The 25,397-nt window shown below is 45.6% G+C and overlaps 1 protein-coding gene across 6 annotated transcripts in view; it reads left to right on the top strand.

Moving 5' to 3' along the window:
- The window catches only part of paplna (papilin a, proteoglycan-like sulfated glycoprotein), a 471,035-nt gene that overhangs the window by 256,542 nt on the left and 189,096 nt on the right, over positions 1-25,397 (top strand). For all 6 annotated transcript variants that reach the window (XM_072487762.1, XM_072487759.1, XM_072487751.1 and 3 more), the window contains exons 6-8: positions 10,801-10,924; positions 11,026-11,106; positions 18,891-19,063. In XM_072487762.1, coding sequence (XP_072343863.1) covers positions 10,801-10,924; positions 11,026-11,106; positions 18,891-19,063 — 378 coding nt within the window. The remainder of the gene's footprint in view (positions 1-10,800; positions 10,925-11,025; positions 11,107-18,890; positions 19,064-25,397) is intronic.

The following is a 25,397-nucleotide window of genomic DNA, read 5'->3' as shown; positions in this document are numbered from 1 at the left end:
TGACTTGCCAATTCTTATACTCAATGCCCCAGCCAATGAAGGCAAGCATGCCGTATGCCTTCTTGACTACCTTCACCACCTATGTTGCCCCTTTCAGTGATCTGTGGACCTGTACACCTAGATTTCTCTGACTTTCAATACTCTTGAGGGTTTTAACATTCACTGTATATTCCCACCTGCATTAGACCTTCCAAAATGCATTACCTCACATTTGTCCCGATGAAACTCCATCTGCCATCTCTCCGCCCAAGTTTCCAAACGATCTAAATCCTGCTGTATCCTCTGACAGTCCTCATCGCTATCCGCAATTCCACCAACCTCTGTGTCATCTGCAAACTTACTAATCAGACCAGTTACATTTTCCTTCAAATCATTTATATATACTACAAACAGCAAAGGTCCCAGCACTGATCCCTGCGGAACACCACTAGTCACAGCCCTCCAATTATAAAAGCATCCTTCCATTGCTACACTCTGCCTTCTATGAACTAGCCAGGTCTGTATCCATCTTGCCAGCTCACCCCTGATCCCGTGTGACTTCACCTTTTTTACCAGTCTACCATGAGGGACCTTGTCAAAGGCCTTACTGAAGTCCATACAGACAACATCCACTGCCCTACCTGCATCAATCATCTTTGTGAACTCTTTGAAAAACTCTATCAAATTAGTGAGACACAACCTCCCCTTCACATGCTGCCTCTCGCTAATACGTCCATTTGCTTCCAAATGGGAGCAGATCCTGTCTCGAACAATTCTCTCCAGTAATTTCCCTACCACTGACATAAGGCTCAATGGCCTGTAGTTCCCTGGATTAAACATAGGAACAACATTGGCTATTCTCCAGTCCTCCGGTACATCACCTGAAGACAGTGAGGATCCAAAGGTTTCTGTCAAGTAGGGAGTGTGTTGTGGACAATGGCTCTTTCAGAGGCTCAGAAGCTTTTGGGGGTGGAGACGGTCACATGCAGTACCTTACGGACAGAGACTTTTTAGTTAGATTTGGCAAAAACATTGCTGTTAACATTACGTGACAAAATGCGAAAAGATGAGGTAATTATGGCGGTGGCTAAGCATTTAAAGTTGCCTGAGATACAGTTTGATTAATTGGAAATGGCAAAAATTCAGGAACAAATTAAACAAATGGAACATGAGAAAGAATTATTGCAGCTTGAATACAAAAGAGAGAGAGAGGAAAAAGAAAGAGAAAGAGAGAGAGAGGAGAAAGAGAGAGAAGAAAGGAAAACAGAAAGAATAGCCCTCGCAGAACAAAAAGAAAGAGAAAGGGAGATACAGATCAGGGAAAAAGATAAGGAGAGAGAGTTTGAACTTCAGAAAATGGCCATGAAACATGACAGTCAGTTAAAATTGGCAGACGTAAAGGGAAACGTACAGTTGGTGGATAGTGATGAGGATAGTGAGAAAGAGCATCAAATTCGAAGGCTTGGTAGGGATAGAACAAACAAAGAACAAAGAAATGTACAGCACAGGAACAGGCGCTTCGGCCCTCCAAGCCCGTGCCGCCCATGCTGCCCGACTAAACTACAATCTTCTACACTTCCTGGGTCCGTATCCCTCTATTCCCATCCTATTCATGTATTTGTCAAGATGCCCCTTAAATGTCACTATCGTCCCTGCTTCCACCACCTCCTCCGGTAGCGAGATCCAGGCACCCACTACCCTCTGCGTAAAAAACTTGCCTCGTACATCTACTCTAAACCTTGCCCCTCTCACCTTAAACCTATGCTCCCTAGTAATTGACCCCTCTACCCCGGGGAAAAGCCTCTGACTATCCACTCTGTCTATGCCCCTCATAATTTTGTAGACCTCGTCAAAGGCCTTACTGAAGTCCATATAGACAACATCCACTGATCTATTTAAATATGTCCAAACATTGCCAAGGTTTGACGAGAAGGAGGTAGAAGCCTTTTTCATTTCATTTGAGAAGGTGGCTAAACAAATGAAATGGCCACAGGAAATGTGGGTATTACTGATTCAAACAAAGCTGGTAGGTAGGGCTAGTGAAGTGTTTGCATCACTACTAGAGGAGGTTTCTGGGTCGTATGAGGAGGTTAAAAAATCCATCTTAGGTGCATATGAATTAGTGCCTGAAGCCTACAGACAAAGGTTTAGAAATTTAAGGAAAGAATTTGGTCAAACATACATGCAGTTTGAAAGGATCAAACAGAGTAATTTTGATCGGTGGATAAGGGCTTTGAAAATAGACAAAACGTATGAAGCTCTCAGAGAAATTATATTTTTGAAGGAGTTTAAAAATTCAATTCCTGATGTAGTGAGAGCTCATGTGGAAGAGCAGAGGGTTAAAACTGTGAGGTTAGCAGCAGAAATGGCAGATGATTATGAATTAGTTCATAAATCAAAGCTTGGTTTCCAACATCAGTTTCAGCCTGTGAGGGATAGAAACTGGGGACATGAGAGATACTCAAGTGGTAAAGGTAAAGGTGATCTGATGGGAGATAATAAGGAGAGTGTACCTCAGATTAAAAAAGAAATCCAGGAGGGTGGAAAAGAAATGGAAAGTTTCAAATGTTTTCACGTAATAAACTAGGCCATGTAAAGTCACAGTGTTGGTGGTTGAAGAAAAGCACTGGGAAGGCTGATGTAGTAAAACAGGATAAGACAGTAGGGTTTGTTAAAGTGGTAAAGGAAAGCCCAAGTGAAGCGAAGGAGGTGCAAAAGTTTGTACAGCCTGATCAAGAGGTGATTGATAAGAAGGTGCCAGATCTCTTCAAATAATTTACTTGTGTGGGTAAAGTTTACTCATGTGTATCAGGAGGAGCAGGTAAATAAGTCACAATTTTAAGAGATACGGGAGCTAGTCAATCTTTAATGGTAAGAGACGAGGAGTTATGTAGTTTGGGAAGAATGTTGCCAGAAAAGATGGTAATATGTGGAATTCAGGGTGAGAGGAGTAGTGTTCCATTATATAAGGTAAGGTTGGAAAGTCCAGTGAAGAGTGGTGAAGTGGTAATAGGAGTAATAGAGAAACTATCTTGTCCAGGAATATAGTTTATCTTGGGTAATGATATAGCTGGATCGCAGGTGGGAGAGATGCCTACGGTGGTTGATAAGTCAGTGGAAAATCAGTCAACTGAAGTGTTGAAGGATGAATATCCTGGGATTTTTCCAGATTGTGTAGTAACAAGGTCGCAAAGTCACAGGTTATGACAAGAGGAGAAATCAAAGAGTGAAGATGAAGTTGAAGTGCAATTATCAGAAATGATTTTTGATCAGATGGTTGAAAAAGAACAAGAACAGGTGGAGGATGAGGCGGATATTTTTAGTTCAGGAAAACTGGCGGAGTTACAACAGAAAGATATAGAAATAAAATGGATGTATCAGAAAGCATACACAGAAGAGGAATCTGAGTGTATACCAGAGTATTATTACCGTAAAAGTGATGTCTTGATGAGAAAATGGAGACTTTTATATATGCAGGCGGATGAAAAGTAGGCAGAAGTTCATCAAGTAGTATTGCCGGTAGGGTATAGAAAGGAGGTGTTGCGAGTTGCACATGAGGTACCAGTGGGAGGTCATTTGGGAATAAGGAAAACTCAAGCTAAAATCCAGAAACATTTTTATTGGCCTGGACTACATAAAGATGAAGTTAAATTTTGTCAATCATGTCACACGTGTCAAGTGATAAGGAAATCTCAAGCAGTGATAAAACCAGCACCCTTAATACCCATTCCAGCATTTGAGGAACCTTTTACAAGGGTCCTAATTGATTGCATAGGACCGCTTCCTGAAACAAAAAGTGGGAATCAATACCTTTTGACTATAATGGATGTGTCTACTAGGTTTCCAGAGGCCATTCCAGTACGTAATATTACAGCTAAAAGGATTGTGGAGGAGTTACTTAAATTCTTTACTAGATATGGACTACCCACAGAAATACAATCTGATCAAGGATCAAATTTTACCTCAAGGTTTTTCAAAGAAGTTATGGATAGCTTAGGAATAAAACAATTTAAATCAACTGCGTACCATCCAGAATCGCAGGGAGCGTTAGAAAGGTGGCATCAGACATGAAAAACAATGTTGAGGGCTTATTGTCACATTATGCAGAGGATTGGGATAAAGGAATTCCCTTTGTACTGTTTGCAATTAGGGATGCACCAAATGAGTCAACCAAATTCAGTCCTTTTGAACTAATTTGTGGTCATGAGGTAAGAGGACCACTTAAATTGATGAAGGAAAAATGGGTGAGTGAGAAATCGGAAATTACATTATTGGATTACGTGTCAAATTTTAGGAAACAATTAAATAGAGCAGGTGAAATGGCTAGACAACATTTAAAAGTTGCACAAAGTGTGATGAAACGGGTAGCGGACAAGAAATCCAAAGTTCGTAGTTTTGCCAGTGGAGATAAAGTTTAAGTGTTGTTACCAGTGATAGTTGAACCTTTAAAAGCAAGATTTTATGGACCTTATCAGATTGAAAGGAAATTAAGTGAGGTGAATTATGTGGTAAAAACACCAGATTGAAGGAAAACCCACCGAGTGTGTCATGTGAATATGCTTAAAAGGTACTTTGAAAGGGAAGGAGAGGAAAAGGAGGAGGTTTTAATGATTCTAACTCAAAGTGACGAACCAAATCCAGATGACTGTGAATTTGACATACCTCAGATTAAGTTGGAAAACGAGGATGTTCTTTAAAATTGGGATAAATTGTTGAGTTACCTTCCAGAGGAAAAACGAGTTGACCTGAAAGAATTATTGATATCACATGGGCAAGTTTGTGGAGATAAATTGGGAAGTACTCAAATGGCTATACATGATGTAGATGTGGGAAATCCTGTTTCAATCTACAACATCCGTACAGACTTAACCCTTTAAAATTGGCACAGGTTAACAAAGAGATTGAGAGTATGCTTAAAAATGGCAGAATTGAAGTGGGTTGCAGCCAATGGAGCTCACCCATAGTGATGGTACCAAAACCAGACGCTACCCAACGGTTGTGTGTGGACTATTTAATGCATTTACAAGAACGGACTCTTCTCCTATCCCGCGTTTGGAGGATTGCATTGAGAAAGTGGGACAATCAGCTTTTATTTCAAAACTGGATTTACTTAAAGGTTACTGGCAGGTACCTTTATCCGAAAGGGCGAAGGAGATTACAACTTTTGTGACTCCAGATGGTATATACCAATTCAAAGTTATGCCATTTGGCATGAAAAACACCCCAGCCACATTTCAACGGTCAACTAACAAAGTTGTTTCAGGATTACCCAATTGTGCGGTATACATCGACGATCTGGTAATTTTCAGCCAGACATGGAAAGAACATTTAAAACACCTGATGGAGTTATTCGATCGACTTCAGGAGGCAGGTTTGGTGATCAACCTAGCCAAACGTGAATTTGGAAAAGCCTTGCGGAGTTTTTGATACGCTCAAGACGAAGGGAAATAATGCGATTTCTTGGCATGAGTGGATTTGATCGAACATTTGTGCAAAATTATTGTAGTGTGATCGCTCCACTGATGGACTTGCTGAAGAACGTCAAACATTTCAGTGGACAGCGGACTTTCAACAGACATTTGATGGCCTGAAAGCTGTGATAACCAATGCTCCTGTGTTGGAGAATTACAAGGGACTCTGCGATCAGATTGAACTAAAGTATCTGACTTTAAAGAGAAATGCCGAGGCGTAGAGAAATGGATCGTGCAGAGACCTTCTTGTTCAAAGAGACTGTCAATCGAGAAGGATTTCAGTTGGAGGAGAAAGAACAAAAAATGGACTTATATTATTATACCTGTTTGCGTGTGTTGTTTTTTGAACCGATAAAGTATATTTACTGTGTGCATTTCTTAAAGAATGGTGAAAAGGTGAAAAATGAAACCATCTTGAAGTTGATGGTTTATCTTTTTTTCTTGGGGGGGAGGTGTCGTGTGAGAGTACGTTTAAGAAATGGGTGTTTATAAATGGGTATGTATATAAATAGCTGTAGTGAGAGTACCTTTAAGAAATGGGTGTTTATTACTGCAGTGATGTCAGAGAGTGGGTGGAGCTGGGCTGTCTGTCAGCTTTTTACTTTCCTTTTAGGCTGTTTGCTGCAGGGTGTGATTTAGTTTTGTTTTCAGAGCTGGATAGCTGCAGTCACAGCCAGAAGGTGTATTAGAGTCTCTCTCTGTAATCTAAAGACTGTAAATCGATCCTGGTGATTTAAAACTAATAATAATAGTGACTTTAACCTGATGTGCTTCTGGTAAAAGGTGTTTTAAGCCTTATGGATGTTAAAAGGAAAGCTTAAAGGATTACTTTGTTGTATTCTTTGGGGGTTGTATTTGAAATAATGGTTGCTTTGATGTTCACTGTATGTTTTAAAAAGGCCAACTTGAGTTCATAGAATAAACATTGTTTTGCTTAAAAAATACTTTTCCATTGCTGCTGTACCACACCTGTAGAGTGGGCTGTGTGCTCCCCATACCACAATCTATTAAAAGTTGTGGGTCAGGTAAACTCCATGATACACTTTGGGGTTCTCTAAACCCTGGCCCATAACACACACAAACACCATACAACCACATCCAAACACCACACCTGCACACACATGCAAGCACTATGCACGCACACACACAAACCACACACATACACCACTCTTACACTGCACTCACACTACATACACATGCACACCACACCATACACACCACACATGCACACCACATGCATATCACATGCACACCACACAACACACACACCATGCACACACTGCATATACCACACATGCATACAAATATAACCACACACACGATGCCAAACACACCCACACATGCCACATACATGGCACAGACACACACATGCAGCTATTATTCATGCAATACTCCAGACATACACACTCGCTCATTCCTTCCCTAAGAGAAAGATTAGGAGTGAACCTTTGTTGAAAGCTACCAAATCCCCTTCCATATTCAGTGGGATAGTGATGTGTGTTAGTAACCCCACCAGTGCATGGGGGCACATAGGTAAGCCAGTGCAGACCAGTGATTGAAGATGTGGGGCTGGTGCTGAATGTGATCACGATGCCCCCGGAGAGTAGGGAGGTAGAGGTAGTTGTGGCAATGGATGCTGAGAAGGCTTTCGACCGGGTTGAATGGGACTGTCTATGGGAGGTGCTGGGACGTTTTGGGTTCGGGGAGGGCTTTATCGACTGGACCAGGCTGTTGTACCAGGCTCCGGAGGTGAGTGTAAGGACAAACAGGACGACATCTGACTATTTCAGACTGTACCGTGGGACAGGCAGGGGTGTCCCCTCTCCCCACTGCTGTTTGCGTTGGCAATAGAGCCACTGGCAATTGCCCTAAGAGCTTCTAGGGGCCGGAAGGGGCTGGTACGGGGAGTGGGGGGGGACACAGAGTTTCATTGTACGCCGACGACCTGCTCTTGTACATCACGGATCCAGTGGCTGGGATGGATGAAATCATGGGAATCCTGAAGGAATTGGGCCGGTTCTCAGGGTACAAACTGAACATGGCAAAGAGTGAGTTGTTTGTAGTCCAGGCGAGGGGCTAGGAGAGTAGGTCGAGAGGGCTGCCGTTCAGGTTAGTGGGGGACAGTTTTAGATACTTAGGGATGCAGGTGGCATGGGACTGGGGCCGTCTGCACAAGTTGAACTTGTCTCGGTTGGTGGAGCAAATGAGGGCTGAGTTCCGGAGGTGGGATGTGCTCCCCCTGACACTAGCGGGGAGAGTGCAGACGGTTAAATTGATGATCTTCCCGAGATTCTTGTTAGTTTTCCAGTGTCTCACCATTTTCATTCCGCGGTCTTTTTTCAAGAAGGCTAATAAAATGACTATGGGATTTGTGTGGGCGGGAAAGTCCCCGCGGGTGAAGAGGGTGATGCTCGAGGGGAACCGAGAGGAAGGGGGGCTGGCGCTGCCAAACTTTAGTAATTACTACTGGGCGGCCAACATAGCTACGATAAGGAAGCGGATCGTAGGTGCGGGGTCGGTTTGGGGGCGGCTGGAGACAGCTTCGTGCAGGGGGACCAGTTTGGCGGCCCTGGTTACGGCGCCCCTGCCACTCCCGCCACCACGGTACTCCACCAGCCCTATAGTGGTGGCGACTTTGCGGATCTGGGGCCAATGGAGAAGGCACGTGGGGGGAATGGGAGCATCGGTTTGGTCCCCAATATGCGACAATCACCGGTTTGCCCCGGGGAATATGGACGGTGGATTTCGAGCATGGCGGAGGGCTGGGATTGAGAGGATGGGGGATTTGTTCTTGGAAGGGAGCTTCCCGAGCATGAGGGCATTAGAGGAGAAATATGGGCTGGCGAGAGGGAATGAGTTCAGGTACCTGCAGGTGCGGGACTTTCTACGCAGACAGATTCCATCCTTCCCACGCCTGCCACTCAGGGGGATCCAGGACAGGGTAGTGTCCAGTGGATGAGTGGGGGAAGGGAGGGTCTCGGATATATATAAAGAACTTACGGGAGCAGAGGAGTCACAGACCGAGGAGCTGACACTTAAGTGGGAAGAGGAGCTCGGAGGGGAGATCGAAGAGGGCTTATGGGCGGAGGCATTGAGCAAGGTAAACGCGACCGCAACGTGCGCCAGGCTCAGCCTGATTCAATTTAAGGTCGTCCACCGGGCCCACATGACAGTGGCCCGGATGAGTAAATTTTTTGGATTGGAGGACAGGTGCGCCAGATGTTCGGGAGGGCCGGCGAACCATTTCCACATGTTTTGGGCATGCCCAAAACTCAGGGGGTACTGGCAGGGGTTCGCGGATGTTATGTCCTGGGTACTGAAAACAGGGGTGGTGATGAGTCCAGAGGTGGCTATTTTTGGGGTTCCGGAGGACCCAGGAGTCCAGGAGGAGAGAGAGGCTGATGTTTTGGCCTTTGCTTCCCTGGTAGCCTGGCGACAAATTCTGCTGGCATGGAGGGACTCAAAACCTCCAAAGTCGGAGGCCTGGCTGTCGGAAATGGCGAGCTTTCTCAATCTGGAGAAGATTAAGTTCGCTTTGAGAGGTTCACTGTATGGGTTCACCTGGAGGTGGCAACCATTTATCGACTTCTTCGCGGAAAATTAATCATCAGCGGGGGGGGTTTAGGGTAACGTAGGTTCGGGGGTTAGTTAGGCTGGTGCTTGTGGGAGGGGAGCTGGGGGGGTTTCTTGCACTATAACGATTGTTTTTTGCACACTGTTTTATATTGTTGTTGTTTATTGTGCCAAAATGTCTTAATAAAATTGTTTATTAGAAGATGTGGGGCTGGATTCTCCGCTAACAACGGTGGGTGGAGGAGAATCCAGCATCGGCCACTCGCTCCGGCTAGGGCTGCCGTAATCTTTTCTTTAGTAGCAGTGCGGGAGGTGCACTGCTTTGGGTGTGGTTGAGGAGGTGCTGGACCGGCTGGGGTACATGTTTTGAGGTATGCTGGGGGTCCTAGGGGTACTGTTTCCTGTGTGTCAATGCACTGGGATCGGTCAGGTCTGGTGCAGTGGTTGGTATCCTGTTGCCCCCAGGAGCTTGGGATGTCCATTCTGGAAGGCACTTAGGGACAGAGAGGACTCTTCTGTGCACAGAGGCCTGGGGTTGAGCCAAGTCCTGCTGATATCCTGTTGCCCCCCCCTGCTAGTGGTTGGGTTACTTCTTATTTGATTGAGCAGTTTGTTTTCCCCAACGATGGTGGGTGTGCACCGGGGAAAACAGACTCGGGGTTAGGTCCGGACCCTTTGTTATCCTGCGAATTACTGCTGGTAGTTCCACATTCCTTTTGCTGGGAGGTGTTGACTGCACTGAGCATAATCCGAATATCTAACTGCTGGTTCTCTCTGTATAATTTAATGAAATGATGTTCGTTCTGTACTGGGCAGGAGTTTGGGGTTATGTTGAGTTGTGTATAGAATATATATATATATATCTCAATGTATGGAACATCCTTTTAGAGCTGCGGTTCTCATAAATTTTCTTTTATTTTTTTAAGGGGTGGGTATAAAAAAAAATTGTGATTGGTTCCTGCATGGATGCAGATAGATCTGGTATCTGAGGAGAGGAGATTACGGTGGGTCACTGGTGCCTTGGGTTCTGTTGGAGTTGAGGGAGATATACATTGGTGCACACCTGAACATGGCGCGGAAAATCTATCCTGAACTAGAATCATAGAATTTACAGTGCAGAAGGAGGCCATTCGGCTCATCGGGTCTGCACCGGCTCTCGGAGAGAGTACCTTACTTAAGCCCATGCCTCCACCCTATCCCCGTAATCCAATAACCTCACCTAACATTTTGGACACGAAGGGGCACTTTAGCATGGCCAATCCACCTAACCTGCACATCTTTGGACTGTGGGAGGAAACCGGAGCACCCGGAGGAAACCCATGCAGACACGGGGAGAAAGTGGCAATGCCACACAGTCATGCCACACAGTCACCCGAGGCTGGAATTGAACCCGGGACCCTGAAGCTAGTGCTAACCACTGTACCACCGTGTCGCCCACACTCGTGGTAATTGCGAGCAATTTTTGCGTGGGAGGGCGTGTGCCATTTTACCATGTTTTCCTGGCCGTATCCTGTTTCTCCCTTCGTCTCTGGTGGGGATTTTCGAGGTATTAAGTTATGCCTAATGATTGTATTCAGCCAGTTGGACTGCTGTTCTCCTGTCCCCCTCTATATTCATGTATGTTGAGTCTTTACGTTTCCTTGAGGTGCTGAATCATTCCTGTGGTTTTGTTGCATTGTTTGATAAAATGTAAAACCTCAATAAATATAATGTTAAAAAAATAAAATGAATGATTCTGTGAATTCCAGTAACTTATTTATTTTTTACTTGATTCTAGACTGTTGGTTGTGACAATACACTGGAATCCTCACAAGTTGAAGATAAATGTCTGGAATGTGGAGGCGATGGGAGCAGCTGTTATGAAGTCAAAGGGACATTCAGTGTTGTTGATTTACCAATAGGTGCAGTTCTGGGTTCTATTGTTACTTTTGTTGTCATGCTTTGTGTGGATGTGAATGTCAGAGATTTGCTGCATCACCAAACATACACACTCTAATTACAGGTTACAATCAAATTCACATCATTCCCATTGGGGCCACGAGTCTCAGGATCCGAGAAGTATTACCCACACGGAATTTCCTCGGTAAATCCTTCACTTTCTTTCTTCATTTGTGATTTTTTAAAATGTGTGAGTGGAGTTTTCTTGGCCCAGTCACACCTTGGTCTGTGTCATTACTAACTGAGTCATTAAGGGTACACCATATTTGATAAGTGCCTTATAATGTTTACAAAAACTTCAAAGATCAAGAAGCTCCGTCACATTCCTCACGTAGCAATATGTACCTCTGGGAATTTTCCTGCTGTGCATTGGTTATTTGTACACTTTGCACTCAGCCCATGTTGTTTATTTGGAGAATAGTGATTCTGTTACTTCCTGAATAATGGTCAGAGAATTCCACAAAATATGTAAACAGTTGGGCCAAATCTAGGTTTGCTGTTGAGATTAAAATGTGTATATTACCTTTGTTGTAAAAGTGAAGATTTAGACAGTTTAGGAGAGTGGTCCAAGAAATGGCTGATGAAATTCAACGTGGGCAAGTGCGAGGTCTTGCACTTTGGAAAAAAGAATAGAGGCATGGACTATTTTCTAAACGGTGACAAAATTCATAATGCTGAAGTGCAAAGGGACTTGGGAGTCCTAGTCCAGGATTCTCTAAAGGTAAACTTGCAGGTTGAGCTCGTAATTAAGAAAGCAAATGCAATGTTGTCATTTATCTCAAGAGGCTTTGAATATAAAAGCAGGGATGTACTTCTGAAGCTTTATAAAGCATTAGTTAGGCCCCATTTAGAATACTGTGAGCAATTTTGGGCCCCACACCTCAGGAAGGACATACTGGCACTGGAGCGGGTCCAGCGGAGATTCACACGGATGATCCCAGGAATGGTAGGCCTAACATACAATGAACGTCTGAGGATCCTGGGATTATATTCATTGGAGTTTAGGAGGTTGTGGGGAGATCTAATAGAAACTTACAATATAATGAATGGCTTAGATAGGGTGGATGTAGGGAAGTTGTTTCCATTAGCAGGGGAGACTAGGACCCGGGGGCACAGCCTTAGAATAAGAGAAATCTCTTCAGCCAGAGAGTGGTGGGTCTGTGGAATTCATTGCCACAGAGGGCGGTGGAGGCCGGGACGTTGAGTGTCTTTAAGACAGAAGTTGATAAATTCTTGATTTCTCGAGGAATTAAGGGCTATGGAGAGAGAGCGGGTAAATGGAGTTGAAATCAGCCACGATTGAATGGTGGAGTGGACTCGATGGGCCGAATGGCCTTACTTCCGCTCTTATGTCTTATGGTCTTATAAAGTAAAGTTGCCATAGTCCCAAATGACCACAGGCTGCTTTCCCCCTTTTGAGGAGGAGAGCTGATTGGTCGTGATTTAACCTGAGGATCACCGCACCTCAGGTGATGGGCAAGGTCGAGAAGGCGGAGCCTTCATGAATGCCCTCAGCTGGTACAGGAACCATTGCTGTAACGTTGTTGGAAAGCAGCTACCAGGGAATGCAACACACAATGAAAGACTGCCTGCCATTGTCTCTCTGAGGAACAGGCCAGGAGTGGGTGGGAAAATGGCAGGCTGGCCACCTGTTTTATGTCATCAGGAGGCAGTAACATTCACCCCAACCTCACTGCTCCCTGGCCCAGCATTCATATCACTCCTCTCTCACCTCCACCCTGTCACAGAATCAGAATCCAAGTCGCACCACTCACCATATCAACCTCCAAGTGAGGTCAGAGGGACAGTATTGAGGAAGCACTGCATTGTCAATAAGGTATTTTGCGGGTACTGCACTGTCAAAGAGGCAGTCCTGAGGAACTGCAGCACTTTCAGAGGGGCAGTATTGAGGAAGTTATAGCATTGTCAAAGGGACAGCATTGTGAAAGTTGCTGCATCGTCAAAGGGACAGTTTGAGGAAGTACAGAATTGTTAAAGGGGCAAAATTGAGAAAGTGCTGTACTGTCAGAGGGGCAGTATTGACGATGTGGCTGCATTGTCAGACAGACAGTATTGAGGAAATACAGCATTGCTAAAGGGGCAGTCTTGAGGAAATACAGCAATGCCAAAGGGGCAGTATTGAGGAAATACAGCATTGCCAAAGGGGCAGTATTGAGGAAATACAGCATTGCCAAAGGGGCAGTATTGAGGAAATACAGCATTGCCAAAGGGGCAGTATTGAGGATATACAACATTGCTAAAGGGGCAGTATTGAGGAAATACAGCAATGCCAAAGGGGCAGTATTGAGGAAATACAGCATTGCCAAAGGGGCAGTATTGAGGAAATACAGCATTGCCAAAGGGGCAGTATTGAGGATATACAGCATTGCCAAAGGGGCAGTATTGAGGATATACAACATTGCTAAAGGGGCAGTATTGAGGATGTGCTGCTTTGTCAAAGGGACAGTATTGAGGGACTGCTGCACTGTCAATATGAGAGAGCGCTGCTCTGTCAGAGGGGTGGTACTGTTATAATCTGTTGAGAACTATTAACATTCGGGTGGCACTGCTGCTTCACGGCGCTAAGAATTCTGGTTTGATCCCGGCCCTGGGCCACTGTCCATGTGGAGTTTGCACATTCTCCCCGTGAATGCGTGGGTCACAACCCAAAAAGATATGCAGGGCATGTGGATTGGCCACGCTAAATTGCCCCCGAATTGGAAAAAATAATTGGGTCTGTAAGTTTATTTTTTTTTAAAGAACTGCTAATAAGGCAGAAATCAAAACACTCATCACATAACTGACAGAACTACACGGCGAGAGTTCACATTTTTGTAAACGAAAGCAAATGTTACTGCATATCAAAAATAATTACACAAAGTAAGCACTTAATAGTCTGGTCTAGCAAGACCATATGTTATAAATTCAGTTCGAATTTTGCTTCCCCAAGAGTTCCTTTAATTTACAAAATCTTTACGGTTCATTCACCTTTCCTGAGATCAACCAAAAAGGTATGCCACAGCCCTCTGGAATTTACTTTAATTCTCCTTAGTATTCCAGCTGTTTCTCTGAGGTAAAAATCTATGTAGGTCTTCTGTCAGCTTTGGCTATGCGAACTTCCACCTAATCCTAACTTTACTGGCCTCACTACTGTGGATGCCTCAGCTCCTTGTTCGAGTTGTCAGCAGATAGCCAACTACAGGTGGCATGGGTGGCACGGTGGCACAGTGGTTAGCACTGCTACCTAACAGCACCAGAGACCCGGGTTCGATTCCAACCTCAGATGACTGTCTGTGTGGAGTTTGCACGTTCTCCCCGTGCCTGTGTGGGATTCCTCCAGGTGTCCCGGTTTCCTCCCACGGTCCAAAGATGTACAAGTTAGGTGGATTAGTCATGCTAAATTGCCCCTCAGTTGTCAACCCTTGTCCAAGGGTTGGATGGGTTACAGAGATAAGGCGGGAGATTGCGCCTAAGTAGGGTGCTCTTTGGGAGTGTCGGTACAGACTCGATGGATGAATGGCCGCCTTCTCCACTGTCGGAATTCTATGATTCCACTTTCCTACAACTTTCCAAGGTATAGTCTGTTGACTACTTTCTGCCACATAATCTGTGAGGACCATTGTATAGTTCTTCTACTAGCTGTAGCTCGAGCAAATCTTTCAGTTTTATGATTCTCTTTTCCAGAATTGCTATCTCTCACCTCTTAGATCAACATAAGCCCAACCTTTTAAAAAAAATAATCTCCGAGTTTGTTTCATTTGCATTTAGTTCAGGGTTGTTTATCAGTTTCTCAATCAAAAGCCTCATTTTTTACAATTAAAACTTTAATTCTTGAAATTAAAAGTTGTATTCTAAAATATACAAGGCTAAATTCTCCCTTTGGGAGATTACGTTCTCCCGCTGGATCTGAATTGCAACTGATTTCCACTCATGCTGGGAGTGCAAATCAGGAAGCGCTTCCCAATCCTTAGCCATGCAAATTTCTGCATGGCAAGGATTGCGAAGTATTCCTAAGGGAATCCCGCTATTGGGCCGCCATTTTGAGCGGGCAGCCAAATAGCAAGGTCCGTGGCTGCCCACCACCTCCCCCCACATTGCAATTCAGTCCCCCCAGACACCCCCGAAATGAAGAGAATCCCACAGAGACCCCCTAGATAAAGGTACCCCACCCAGAAGAGAGACCCCTGTCAGGAAATCCCATAGAAGAGAACCCTGCCTGGAAACTAGAGAGCAGTCCAGACAGAGGCAGTGAAAAAATATCACAGTTTTACACTGATCTGGACAAAACACCTGCTGGCTCAGACACCGGAAGCAGCACATGTCAATTCCTGGAAAGAAAAAAACAGTCATCTGGGTTTAAACCCCCTCAGATCTTTGATCTCCAAGCCATTCATTACGGGGATAGGGTGGCAGCGTGGGCTTAAGCAGGGTGCGCTGTCCAAGGGCTGGTGCAGACTCGATGAGCTGAGTGGCCTCCTGCACTGTAGGGATTATATGATTTTGCTTTGATATTTGAACTTTGGCATTCTTGGATGATAAGAAATACAGGGCAATCTGATGTTGGAGAAGCGGAATTGGTAAAACCACCTCCGTTGACTCCAGAAGACATTAAAGATGTGCACTTCATCCGTGATAGTAAAGAGAATATTGAACATTTAAAGTCCAAAGAAAAACTTAAACGTATTCATCATATGTATTTTAGAAATCGCATAATGTGACAAACGGTGTCAAAGAAAAGAAAGATGAATTCTGACAACGAAGAATCAGTCTGTAAATTGCCCACTAGGAAACCCGCCTGTACTGAGAGGATCAGTTCCACAAAGTAGTGGATGGAGGATTAATGGAAACATGTTGCATTGTTTTCAATCAAGAAGAGTTGTCTTTCAAACAAGAGATGTTTACAGAAAAGAATTCAAACATACAGCCACCGATTACATGTACACTGTGACAGACTGGAATCACATCGATATTAAGACATGGGGAGACTTAATGATGCCAGCAGCACAGGAATTTCTACTCCAGCAGAGTAGCAGATTTCAAGCATATGCTATAAAATACATAATAGGTGAATTCGAGACAAGAGAGCCAGATACTGAAAAGGGTTGTTGGTATCCAAGTCCAAATACAGTATCCATTTTATTTGACACTGGTAAACTGCCATACTGTTCCGGTTTGCATCAAAGTGTTTTTCCAGTTGATCCATCAATGGTATTTGAACCTGTACCATTTGGTTACTGGAACGAGGAATTGACTCAAGATCCAGTCGTAGAAAATGTAAGACTGTTAAAAGAGGGAGAAGTTACAAATTATTACATTGCCATAAACGGTCCATGGCAAAGTAACGAAAAAGCAAGATTTAATGCTATTCAATTTGGTACCAACCCTGCTATAAACTATTTATTAGACGTTGAGAGACCTTGGAAAATTAAACAGATGCTAAAAACAAATCAAGTATCTACATTGAAAGATGACTTTGATCCAAAACAAATAACTAGAAATGTGGAAGGTAGAGACCTAGCTCACCAAAAAAAGAAAAAAGTGCTATCTACGTTAGCGGGTGAAATACATTTGACACCACATTGGGAAAGCACAGATCCAATACTTCTGAGAACACCTGATCATGTTGACTTTCCAAACAGTCTAAGATATAATTGTGCATTAGTTCCTAACGCACCACAAATCTTGATTAAATCAGACCCAGGTTGGAGTCCAGACCTAATAATTTAAAAATCAATATCAAAGCAAAATCATATAATCCCTACAGTGCAGGAGGCCACTCAGCTCATCGAGTCTGCACCAGCCCTTGGACAGCGCACCCTACTTAAGCCCACGCTGCCACCCTATCCCCGTAATGAATGGCTTGGAGATCAAAGATCTGAGGGGGTTTAAATGGGGCATTGAGTATAAGAATTGGCAAGTCATGTTGCAGCTGTATAGAACCTTAGTTAGGCCACACTTGGAGTATAGTGTTCAATTCTGGTCACCACACTACTAGAAGGATGTGGAGGCTTTAGAGAGGGTGCAGAAGAGATTTACCAGAATGTTGCCTGGTATGGAGGGCATTAGCTATGAGGAGCGGTTGAATAAACTCGGTTTGTTCTCACTGGAACGAAGGAGGTTGAGGGGAGACCTGATAGAGGTCTACAAAATTATGAGGGGCATAGACAGAGTGGATAGTCAGAGGCTTTTCCCCAGGGTAGAGGGGTCAATTATTAGGGGGCATAGGTTCAAGGTGAGAGGGGCAAGGTTTAGAGTAGATGTACGAGGCAAGTTTTTTACGCAGAGGGTAGTGGGTGCCTGGAACTCACTACCGGAGGAGGTAGTGGAAGCAGGGACGATAGTGACATTTAAGGGGCATCTTGACAAATTCATGAATAGGATGGGAATAGAGGGATACGGACCCAGGAAGTGTAGAAGATTGTAGTTTAGTCGGGCAGCATGGTCGGCACGGGCTTGGAGGGCTGAAGGGCCTGTTCCTGTGCTGTACATTTCTTTGTTCTTTGTTTTGACTTTTTTTTCTTTCCAGGAATTGACATGTGCTGCTTCCGGTGTCTGAGCCAGCAGGTGTTTTGTCCAGATGAGTGTAAAACTGTGATATTTTTTCACTGCCTCTGTCTGGACTGCTCTCTAGCTTCCAGGCAGGGTTCTCTTCTATGGGGTTTCCTGACAGGGGTCTCTCTTCTGGGTGGGGTACCTTTATCTGTGGGATTCTCTTTATTTCGGGGGTGTCTGGGGGGACTGAATTGCAATGTGGGGGGAGGTGGTGGGCAGCCACGGACCTTGCTATTTGGCTGCCCGCTCAAAATGGTGGCCCAATAGCGGAATTCCCTTAGGAATACTTCGCAATCCTTGCCATGCAGAAATTTGCATGGCTAAGGATTGGGAAGCGCTTCCTGATTTGCACTCCCAGCATGAGCGCAAATCAGGTGCAATTCAGATCCAGCGGGAGAACGTAATCTCCCAAAAGGAGAATTTAGCCTTGTATATTTTAGAATACAACTTTTAATTTCAAGAATTAAAGTTTTAATTGTAAAATATGAGGCTTTTGATTGAGAAACTGATAAACAACCCTGAACTAAATGCAAATGAAACAAACTCGGAGATTTTTTTTTTTTTAAAAGGTTAGGCTCATGTTGATCTAAGAGGTGAGAGATAGCAATTCTGGAAAAGAGAATCATAAAACTGAAAGATTTGTTCGAGCTACAGCTAGTGGAAGAACTATACAATGGTCCTCACAGATTATGTGGCAGAAAGTAGTCAACAGACATACCTTGGAAAGTTGTAGGAAAGTGGAATCATAGAATTCCGACAGTGGAGAAGGAGGCCATTCATCCATCGAGTCTGTACCGACACTTCCAGAGATTACCCTACTTAGGCGCAATCTCCCGCCCTATCTCTGTAACCCATCCAACCCTTGGACAAGGGTTGACAACTGAGGGCTGGTGCAGACTCGATGGGCTGAGTGGCCTCCTGCACTGTAGGGATTGTATGATTTTGCTTTGATATTGATTTTACTGCTGTGATTGACACTTCCACACACCCCAGCTGTCAGCATTGTTTCATTTATCTTCCTTCACAGTTGAGTAACTTTAAAGTGGTCTAACTGCAATGTTTATAAACATGAAGTTTTCATTGACAGCTTCTGGGCCACTTCAAACAGAATTAAGTGCTTTCCAATCACCTCCCTTCACGTTTGAGTGATTTTGAAGTGGTCAACTATAAACTGACAGCACTTAACTCTTTTTGAAGTGGTCCAGCATTTGTAAAGATTGCATCTGATTTACACTACGATTTGTTCCCATTCACACTACGTCCAATTTACACATAGCATTTGATTCACACCATGGTTCCTTCATAGATGACCACAATTCCTTTCTTGTAACCATTGATCATTTTAATATACTCATTATTTCTGTTGAATCTTTGCAGCAATCAAGAATGTGAGAGGTGAGTATTATCTGAACGGTCATTGGACCATCGACTTCAGCAGGGCTCTATACATTGCCAACACTGTCATTCACTATGAAAGGGGATCGGAGGGTGACCTGGCCTCAGAGGTCCTTCATGGTCGAGGGCCGACCTCTGAACCCTTGATACTGGAGGTGAGTGTCAATATAACCTCAATACTAGAAGTAAGAAAGAAACAGAACCAATTTGGATTAATTTAAAAGATGAGAAGGGATTGTTGACCATAATAAGGATATACTATTGACCATCAAATAGTGAGTGGAAATTTTGCAAGTTGTATAGCAAGCACAGAGTAATAATCATGGAAAGTTAGACCCAGATAAACTGACAGGAAGATGTAGCGAAAGGAGGAAAAGGATTTGAGTTTTGATCATCACAAACACAATGGCCCAAATATTCTCCTGGAGAGTCAGAAGCTATTTCCCAGAATCAATTACTAGGGCACAAAGGTTTAAGGTGTGAGGAGCAAAGTTTAGAGGAGATGTGAGTGAAGTTTTTTACGCAGAGGGTAGTGGGTGCCTGGAACTTGCTGCTGGAGGAGGTGGTGGAAGCAGGGACGATAGTGACGTTTAAGGGGCATCTTGACAAATACATGAATAGGATGGGAACAGAGGGATACGGACCCCGAAAGTGTAGAAGGTTTTAGGTTAGATGGGCAGCATGTTTGGCATAGGCTTGGAGGGCCGATGGGCCTGTTCCTGTGCTGTATTTTTCTTTGTAGATTTTCCAGTAGATTTTCTGTGGACTTTTAAAATTTTACAGTGTATGCAGGACTCGCTCAGTATGTAAGACATCCAACAAGAAAGGTATCACTGCTGGAGCTTGTAATGGGTAATGAACTAGAACTGAGAGAACAAGTGCGAGCAGGGCAGCATCTTAGTAGTAATGATCACAGGTAAGGTTAGGATTGAGAGAGACTAAGGCAGCTGATTGGAAAAGAGCACATAATGAGAAAACAAGAGTGGAAATAAAGAAGATAAACTGGGAGAAATCTTGAACGGCAAAGAGACAGTTTAAAAAAAGGAATCAATGGATTTCAAGATAAATGTGTTCCAGTAAAAGCCAACAAAGCCATGTTGATGGGCTGGTGAATAATAAAGAATGAAAGGGGAAATAACTAAAGAAAAAGACATCAAAGAAATACTTTGATAGTAAAGGGCACAAGGACTAAAAGGAAAATGAATAAATTAAGGGAGAAGCTTTGAAACTATCAGAACGGCTAAAAAATAATTATGAAATAAGATTATTAAGGAATAATAAACTGCTCTAATAAAGTGTTGGAAAGACACCATAATATGAAAGAAAAGTGAAAGTAAGGTTAGAGCTACTGAAAGATTATTTATGAGCAACATTAGCTCATAGGTAATAGCAGAGAAATTACAGAAGTATTAGGGCTTGGGTGGTTCGGGTCCCAGGTTCGATTCCCGGCTTGGGTCATTGTCTGTGCGGAGTCTGCACGTTCTTCCCCGTGTCTGCGTGAGTTTTCTCCGGGTGCTCCGGTTTGCTCCCACAGTCCAAAGATGTGCAGGTTAGGTGGATTGGCCATGCTACATTGCCCTTCGTGCCCCAAAACGCTAGGGGTTACTGAGTTACGGGGATAGGGTGGAGGCGTGGGGCTTAAGTGGGGTGCTCTTTCCATGGGCCGATGCAGACTCAATGGGCCGAATGGCCTCCTTCTGCATTGTAAAGTATATGATCTATGATGATCTATGATTAAATATTAAATAACTCCCTTTAGTTTTGCGAAAGAAGTTAATGAAATAAACACTTCGCTTAGAGCATGAGTTTATAAAAAGAATATTAATATAGTTGGGAAAGCAATGTGGAAATAATGGTCACGTTCAGAAAACGAGAAGAAGCTAAGACCCCAGGTACAGATGGTATGCACCTGGATATACTTGTAAGGAGCAGTTAGTTATCAGAGGCACTTAATGAGAGGCTCCTTAAGCACCACCTTACAAACCCACGACTGCTACCATCTAGGACAAGGGCAGCAGACACATGGGAGCACCACCACCTGTAAATTTCTCTCCAAGCCAATCACCCTCCTGCTTGGAAATATATTGCCATTCCTTCACTGTTGCTGGGTCAAAATCCTGGATCTCCCTCCCTAATAGCACAGTGGGTGCGCCTACACCACAAATAGAGATGAGGAGGAATTTCTTCAGCCAGAGGGTGGGAAATCTGTGGAACTCATTTTTTTTAATAAACATTTTATTGAGGGATTTATGGTTTTACAACAACAACAAAATAAACAATGTACATGAAATTAAAAACATAGTGCAAAAGCCGTCTTTCTCTCTTACAGGTCCCACCTTTACTAACCCCCTACTCTAAACTAAGCTAACCCCCAACCCCCGCCCCCCTTCTGTTGACGGTTAATTTTCCCCAAAGAAGTTGACGAACGGCTGCCACCTCCGGACGAACCCGAACATTGACCCTCTCAAGGCGAACTTGATTTTCTCCAGACAGAGAAAGCTAGCCATGTCAGTGAGCCAGGCCTCTGACTTTGGGGGCATGGAGTTCCTCCATGCTAATAATATCCGTCTCCGGGCTACCAGGGAGGCAAAGGCCAGAATGTCTGCCACCTTCTCCTCCTGGATTTCCGGGTCTTCAGACACCCCGAAAATCGCCACCTCTGGACTCGGTGCCACCCTTGTTTTTAACACCTTGGACATGACATCAGCAAACCCCTGCCAGAATCCCCCAAGCTTCGGGCATGTACAGAACATATGGACAAGGTTTGCTGGTCCTCTTTCGCACCTACCCCAAAGAACCTGCTCATCCGGGCCACTGTCATGTGGGCCCGGTGAACGACCTTAAACTGTATCAGGCTGAGCCTGGCACATGTTGTGGACGCGTTGACTCTGCTCAACACGTCCGCCCAGAGACCATCCTCTATCTCTCCTCCTAACTCCTCTTCCCTTTTGTGTTTCAGCTCCTCAGTTTGCGTTTCCTCTGACCCCATGAATGTCAGAAACCCTCCCTTCTCCCACCCACACTCTAGAAACTACCCTGTCCTGTATCCCACTGGGTGGTAGGAGCGGGAAGGTTGAGACCAGCCTGCGTAGGAAGTCCTGCACCTGCAGGTACCTAAACTCATTTCCCCTCGCCAATCCAAATTTCTCCTCCAACTCCCTCAGGCTGAAAAGCTCCCCTCCATAAACATATCCCCCATCCTCTCAATCCCTGCTCTCTGCCATCTCCGGAACCCTCCATCCAGCCTTCCTGGGGCAAACCGGTGATTATTACAGATTGGAGACCACACCGAAGCTCCCTCTGCTCCCACATGCCTTCTCCATTACCCCCAGACTCTCAGGTGCAGCCCACAAGGGCATCAACATAATACAATACAATGTAATGCAATTACAATGGTGAATGTTAGCAGTAATACATTCACCACACCTAGTTGGGGGGCTCATCTTCGCCCCTTCGTCGATCAGCTATCACCTTTCTTGGGCCAGTCTCCAGCCCGCGCCCCACGCATCCGGCGGCCCGCCCCCAGGCAGCCTCCGCCCCCCGACCTCCTTTCTGTCCCACAGCAAACGTCCCTCCCCCGTCAGCAGAATATTTTCTTTTTTTTAAAAATCTTTTTGTTGGCATTTCCCATATTTATCAACAGTTGTGTATATATACACATCACATTTTTCTCGCCCGTGCAATTTCCTTTATTATACAGAGAGGTTTAGTTTGTCCTTCGTTTAACTGACCCTATGTGCATTTAGTTGCCCTCTGGATCAGTCTATGGTTCCTCTCCCTTCCCCGTTGTTGTTGTTGAGCCAGTCTGCAGCTGTGGGTGGTGCTGCCGATCGCCAGCCGAGCAGGATTCTCCGGATTAGGGAAGTGAAAGCGAGGGTGTTGGCCCCCTTCCCCATGTGTAACTCTGGCTGCTCCGATACCCTGAAGATTGCCACTATTGGGCATGTCTTCACCCTCACCCCCACAACCTTGGACATTGCCTCGGAGAAGGCTGTCCAGATCCCAGCAAGCTTGGGACAAGCCCAAAACATGTGGGTGTGGTTGGCCGGGCCCCTCTGGCACCGCTCACATTTGTCCTCCACCTCCGGGAAGAACCTGCTCATTCGGGTTCTGGTCAGGTGCACTCTGTGCACCACTTTGAGCTGCATTAGGCTGAGCCTTGCGCAGGAGGAGGTGGCGTTCGCCCTGTTCAGTGCTTCGCTCCAGAGTCCCCACCCCACCTCTGTCCCCAGCTCGTCCTCCCATTTTTGTCTGGTCTCGTCCAGTAGAGTCCGGTCTCTGTCCAGTAGCTGTCCGTATATTTTCCCACATAGCCCTCCCCTTCTCGTTGCTTGTGCCTATCAGGTCCTCTAGTAGTGCGTTTTCAGGGGCCCCGGGGTACCCGACTGTCTCTTTGTGGAGGAAGTGTTTTATTTGGAGGTGTCTCATTTCCTATCCTTTTGCTAGCCTCCATCCCTTCGTCAGTTCGTCTAGTGTCGCCAGTCTGTGCCCTACGTAGAAGTCCCCGAACGTCAATGTGCCCCCGTCCAGCCTCCATCTTTTGAAGGTGGTATCAAGCAAGGCTGGGTGGAATCTGTGATTGCCGCATATGGGAGCCATGGGGGCATTTTGGCTATCCCGAAGTGCTGTCTCAGCTGGGCCCACGTTCTTAGCGTGGCCGCTACCACTGGGCTTGTTGCGTACCTTGTTGAGGGGGATGGGAGTGCTGCTGTGGCCAGGGCCCGGAGGGTTGTTCCTTTACAGGAGGCCTCCTCCATTTGTACCCAATCTGTGCCGGGTTCTTGTACCATCCCCTCACTCTTTCTGCCGTTGCTGCCCAGTGGTAGTGTTGTAGGTTTGGTAAAGCCAAACCCCCTTTGATTTTCCTTCTTTACAGTGTCTATTTGGGAATTTGCGGGTTGTTACCCCCCCCCCCCCCCCACACACACACAAACGCCATGATTAGCCTGTCTACGTTTTGGAAAAATGCCTCGGGGATGATGATCGGAATGGATCTAAACAGGAAGAGGAACCTTGGCAGTACGTTCATCTTGACCGTCTGCACTCTTCTCGCCAGGGAGAGTGGGAGTGAGCCCCACCTTTGAAGGTCTTTTCTTACTTCCTCCACCAGGCTGGTCAGGTTCCACTTGTGGATCTGTGTCCAGCCTCTGGCTTTTTGTATCCCCAGGTAGCGGAATCTGTTCTGGGCCGTTTTGAACGGGAGCCCTTCCAGCGCTGTCCCTCCCCCTTTTGGGTTCACTGGGAATGCCTCGCTTTTGCCCAGGTTAAGTTTGTAGCCCGAGAAGGTTCCAAACTCTTTCAGTATTTGCAGTATTGCCTTCAGTCCCTCCTGTGGCTGAGACATAAAGGAGCAGGTCATCTGCATAGAGTGAGACTCTGTGCTGTCTGTCTCCTCTCCGGATTCCCTTCCACCTTTTCGCATCCCGCAGGGCTATCGCCAGGGGTTCGATCGCTAGCGCGCACAAGAGTTGGGACAGGGGGCAGCCCTGTCTTGTTCCTCTCTGTAGCTGGAAGTATTCAGAGTTGCTGGTATTAGTTTGGACACTTGCTTTGGGAGCGTTGTACAGGAGCCTCACACAGGCGGTGAACCCCGCTCCTAGCCCAAACCATTCCAGTACCCCGAGGAAGTATTTCCATTCAGTGGGGGGGTCATTATTACGTTCAGCAGCCGCCTGATGTTCGCTGTGAGCTGCCTACCCTTGACAAAGCCTGTTTGGTCCTCTGCGACCACCTCTGGTACGCAGCCCTCCAGCCTTTTGGCCAGGACCTTTGCGAGTATTTTCGCATCCACGTTCAGCAGTGAAATGGGTCTGTATGATCCACATTCCGTCAGGTTTTTATCTTTTTTGGGTATCAGTGAAATTGTGGCCTGCGCTAGCGTGGGGGGCAGGGTGCCCCTTGCCAGTGAGTCCGCAAACATGTCCCTTAAGTGTGGGACCAGGACTGGTGCAAATTTTTTGTAGAAGTCCGCCAGGAACCCGTCAGGTCCCTGTGCCTTCCCTGCCTGCATGGAGCTGATGCTCTCCATGATTTCTCCCAGACCTTGTGGGGCTTCCTGCTCCCCCCTTCTGTCTTCCCTCACAACTGGTAGTTTCAGTCTGTCTAGGAACTGTTTCATCCCCACATCCCCGTTGGGGGGCTCGGAGGTGTACAGTCCCCGGTCGAAAATCTCAAATGCCCGATTGACCTCCTTTGGCTCTGTTACCAGTCTGCCTTTGCTGTCCTTAACCTGCGCTATTTCCCTCGTGGCTGCCTGCTTTCTCAGCTGGTGAGCCAATAGGCGGACAGCCTTGTCTCCGTGTTCGTAGAAGGTCCCCCGTGTCTGGCGGAGTTGGGTCACTGCTTTCCTTGTGGATAGCAGGTTAAAGCTCCATTTGCAGCTTTTTCCTCTCCACCAGCTGCTCTACGATCGGGGCCTCAGAATATTTTCTGTCGACTTCCAGGATGGAGTCCACCAGTTGTTGCCTGGCCACCCTCTCTTCCCTATCT

Source organism: Scyliorhinus torazame, chromosome 2, assembly GCF_047496885.1.
Source record: "Scyliorhinus torazame isolate Kashiwa2021f chromosome 2, sScyTor2.1, whole genome shotgun sequence".
NCBI classification, from domain to species: domain Eukaryota; kingdom Metazoa; phylum Chordata; class Chondrichthyes; order Carcharhiniformes; family Scyliorhinidae; genus Scyliorhinus; species Scyliorhinus torazame.
The sequence above is the reverse complement of the archived record's forward strand: the minus strand, read 5'-3'. Positions and strand labels throughout refer to the sequence as shown.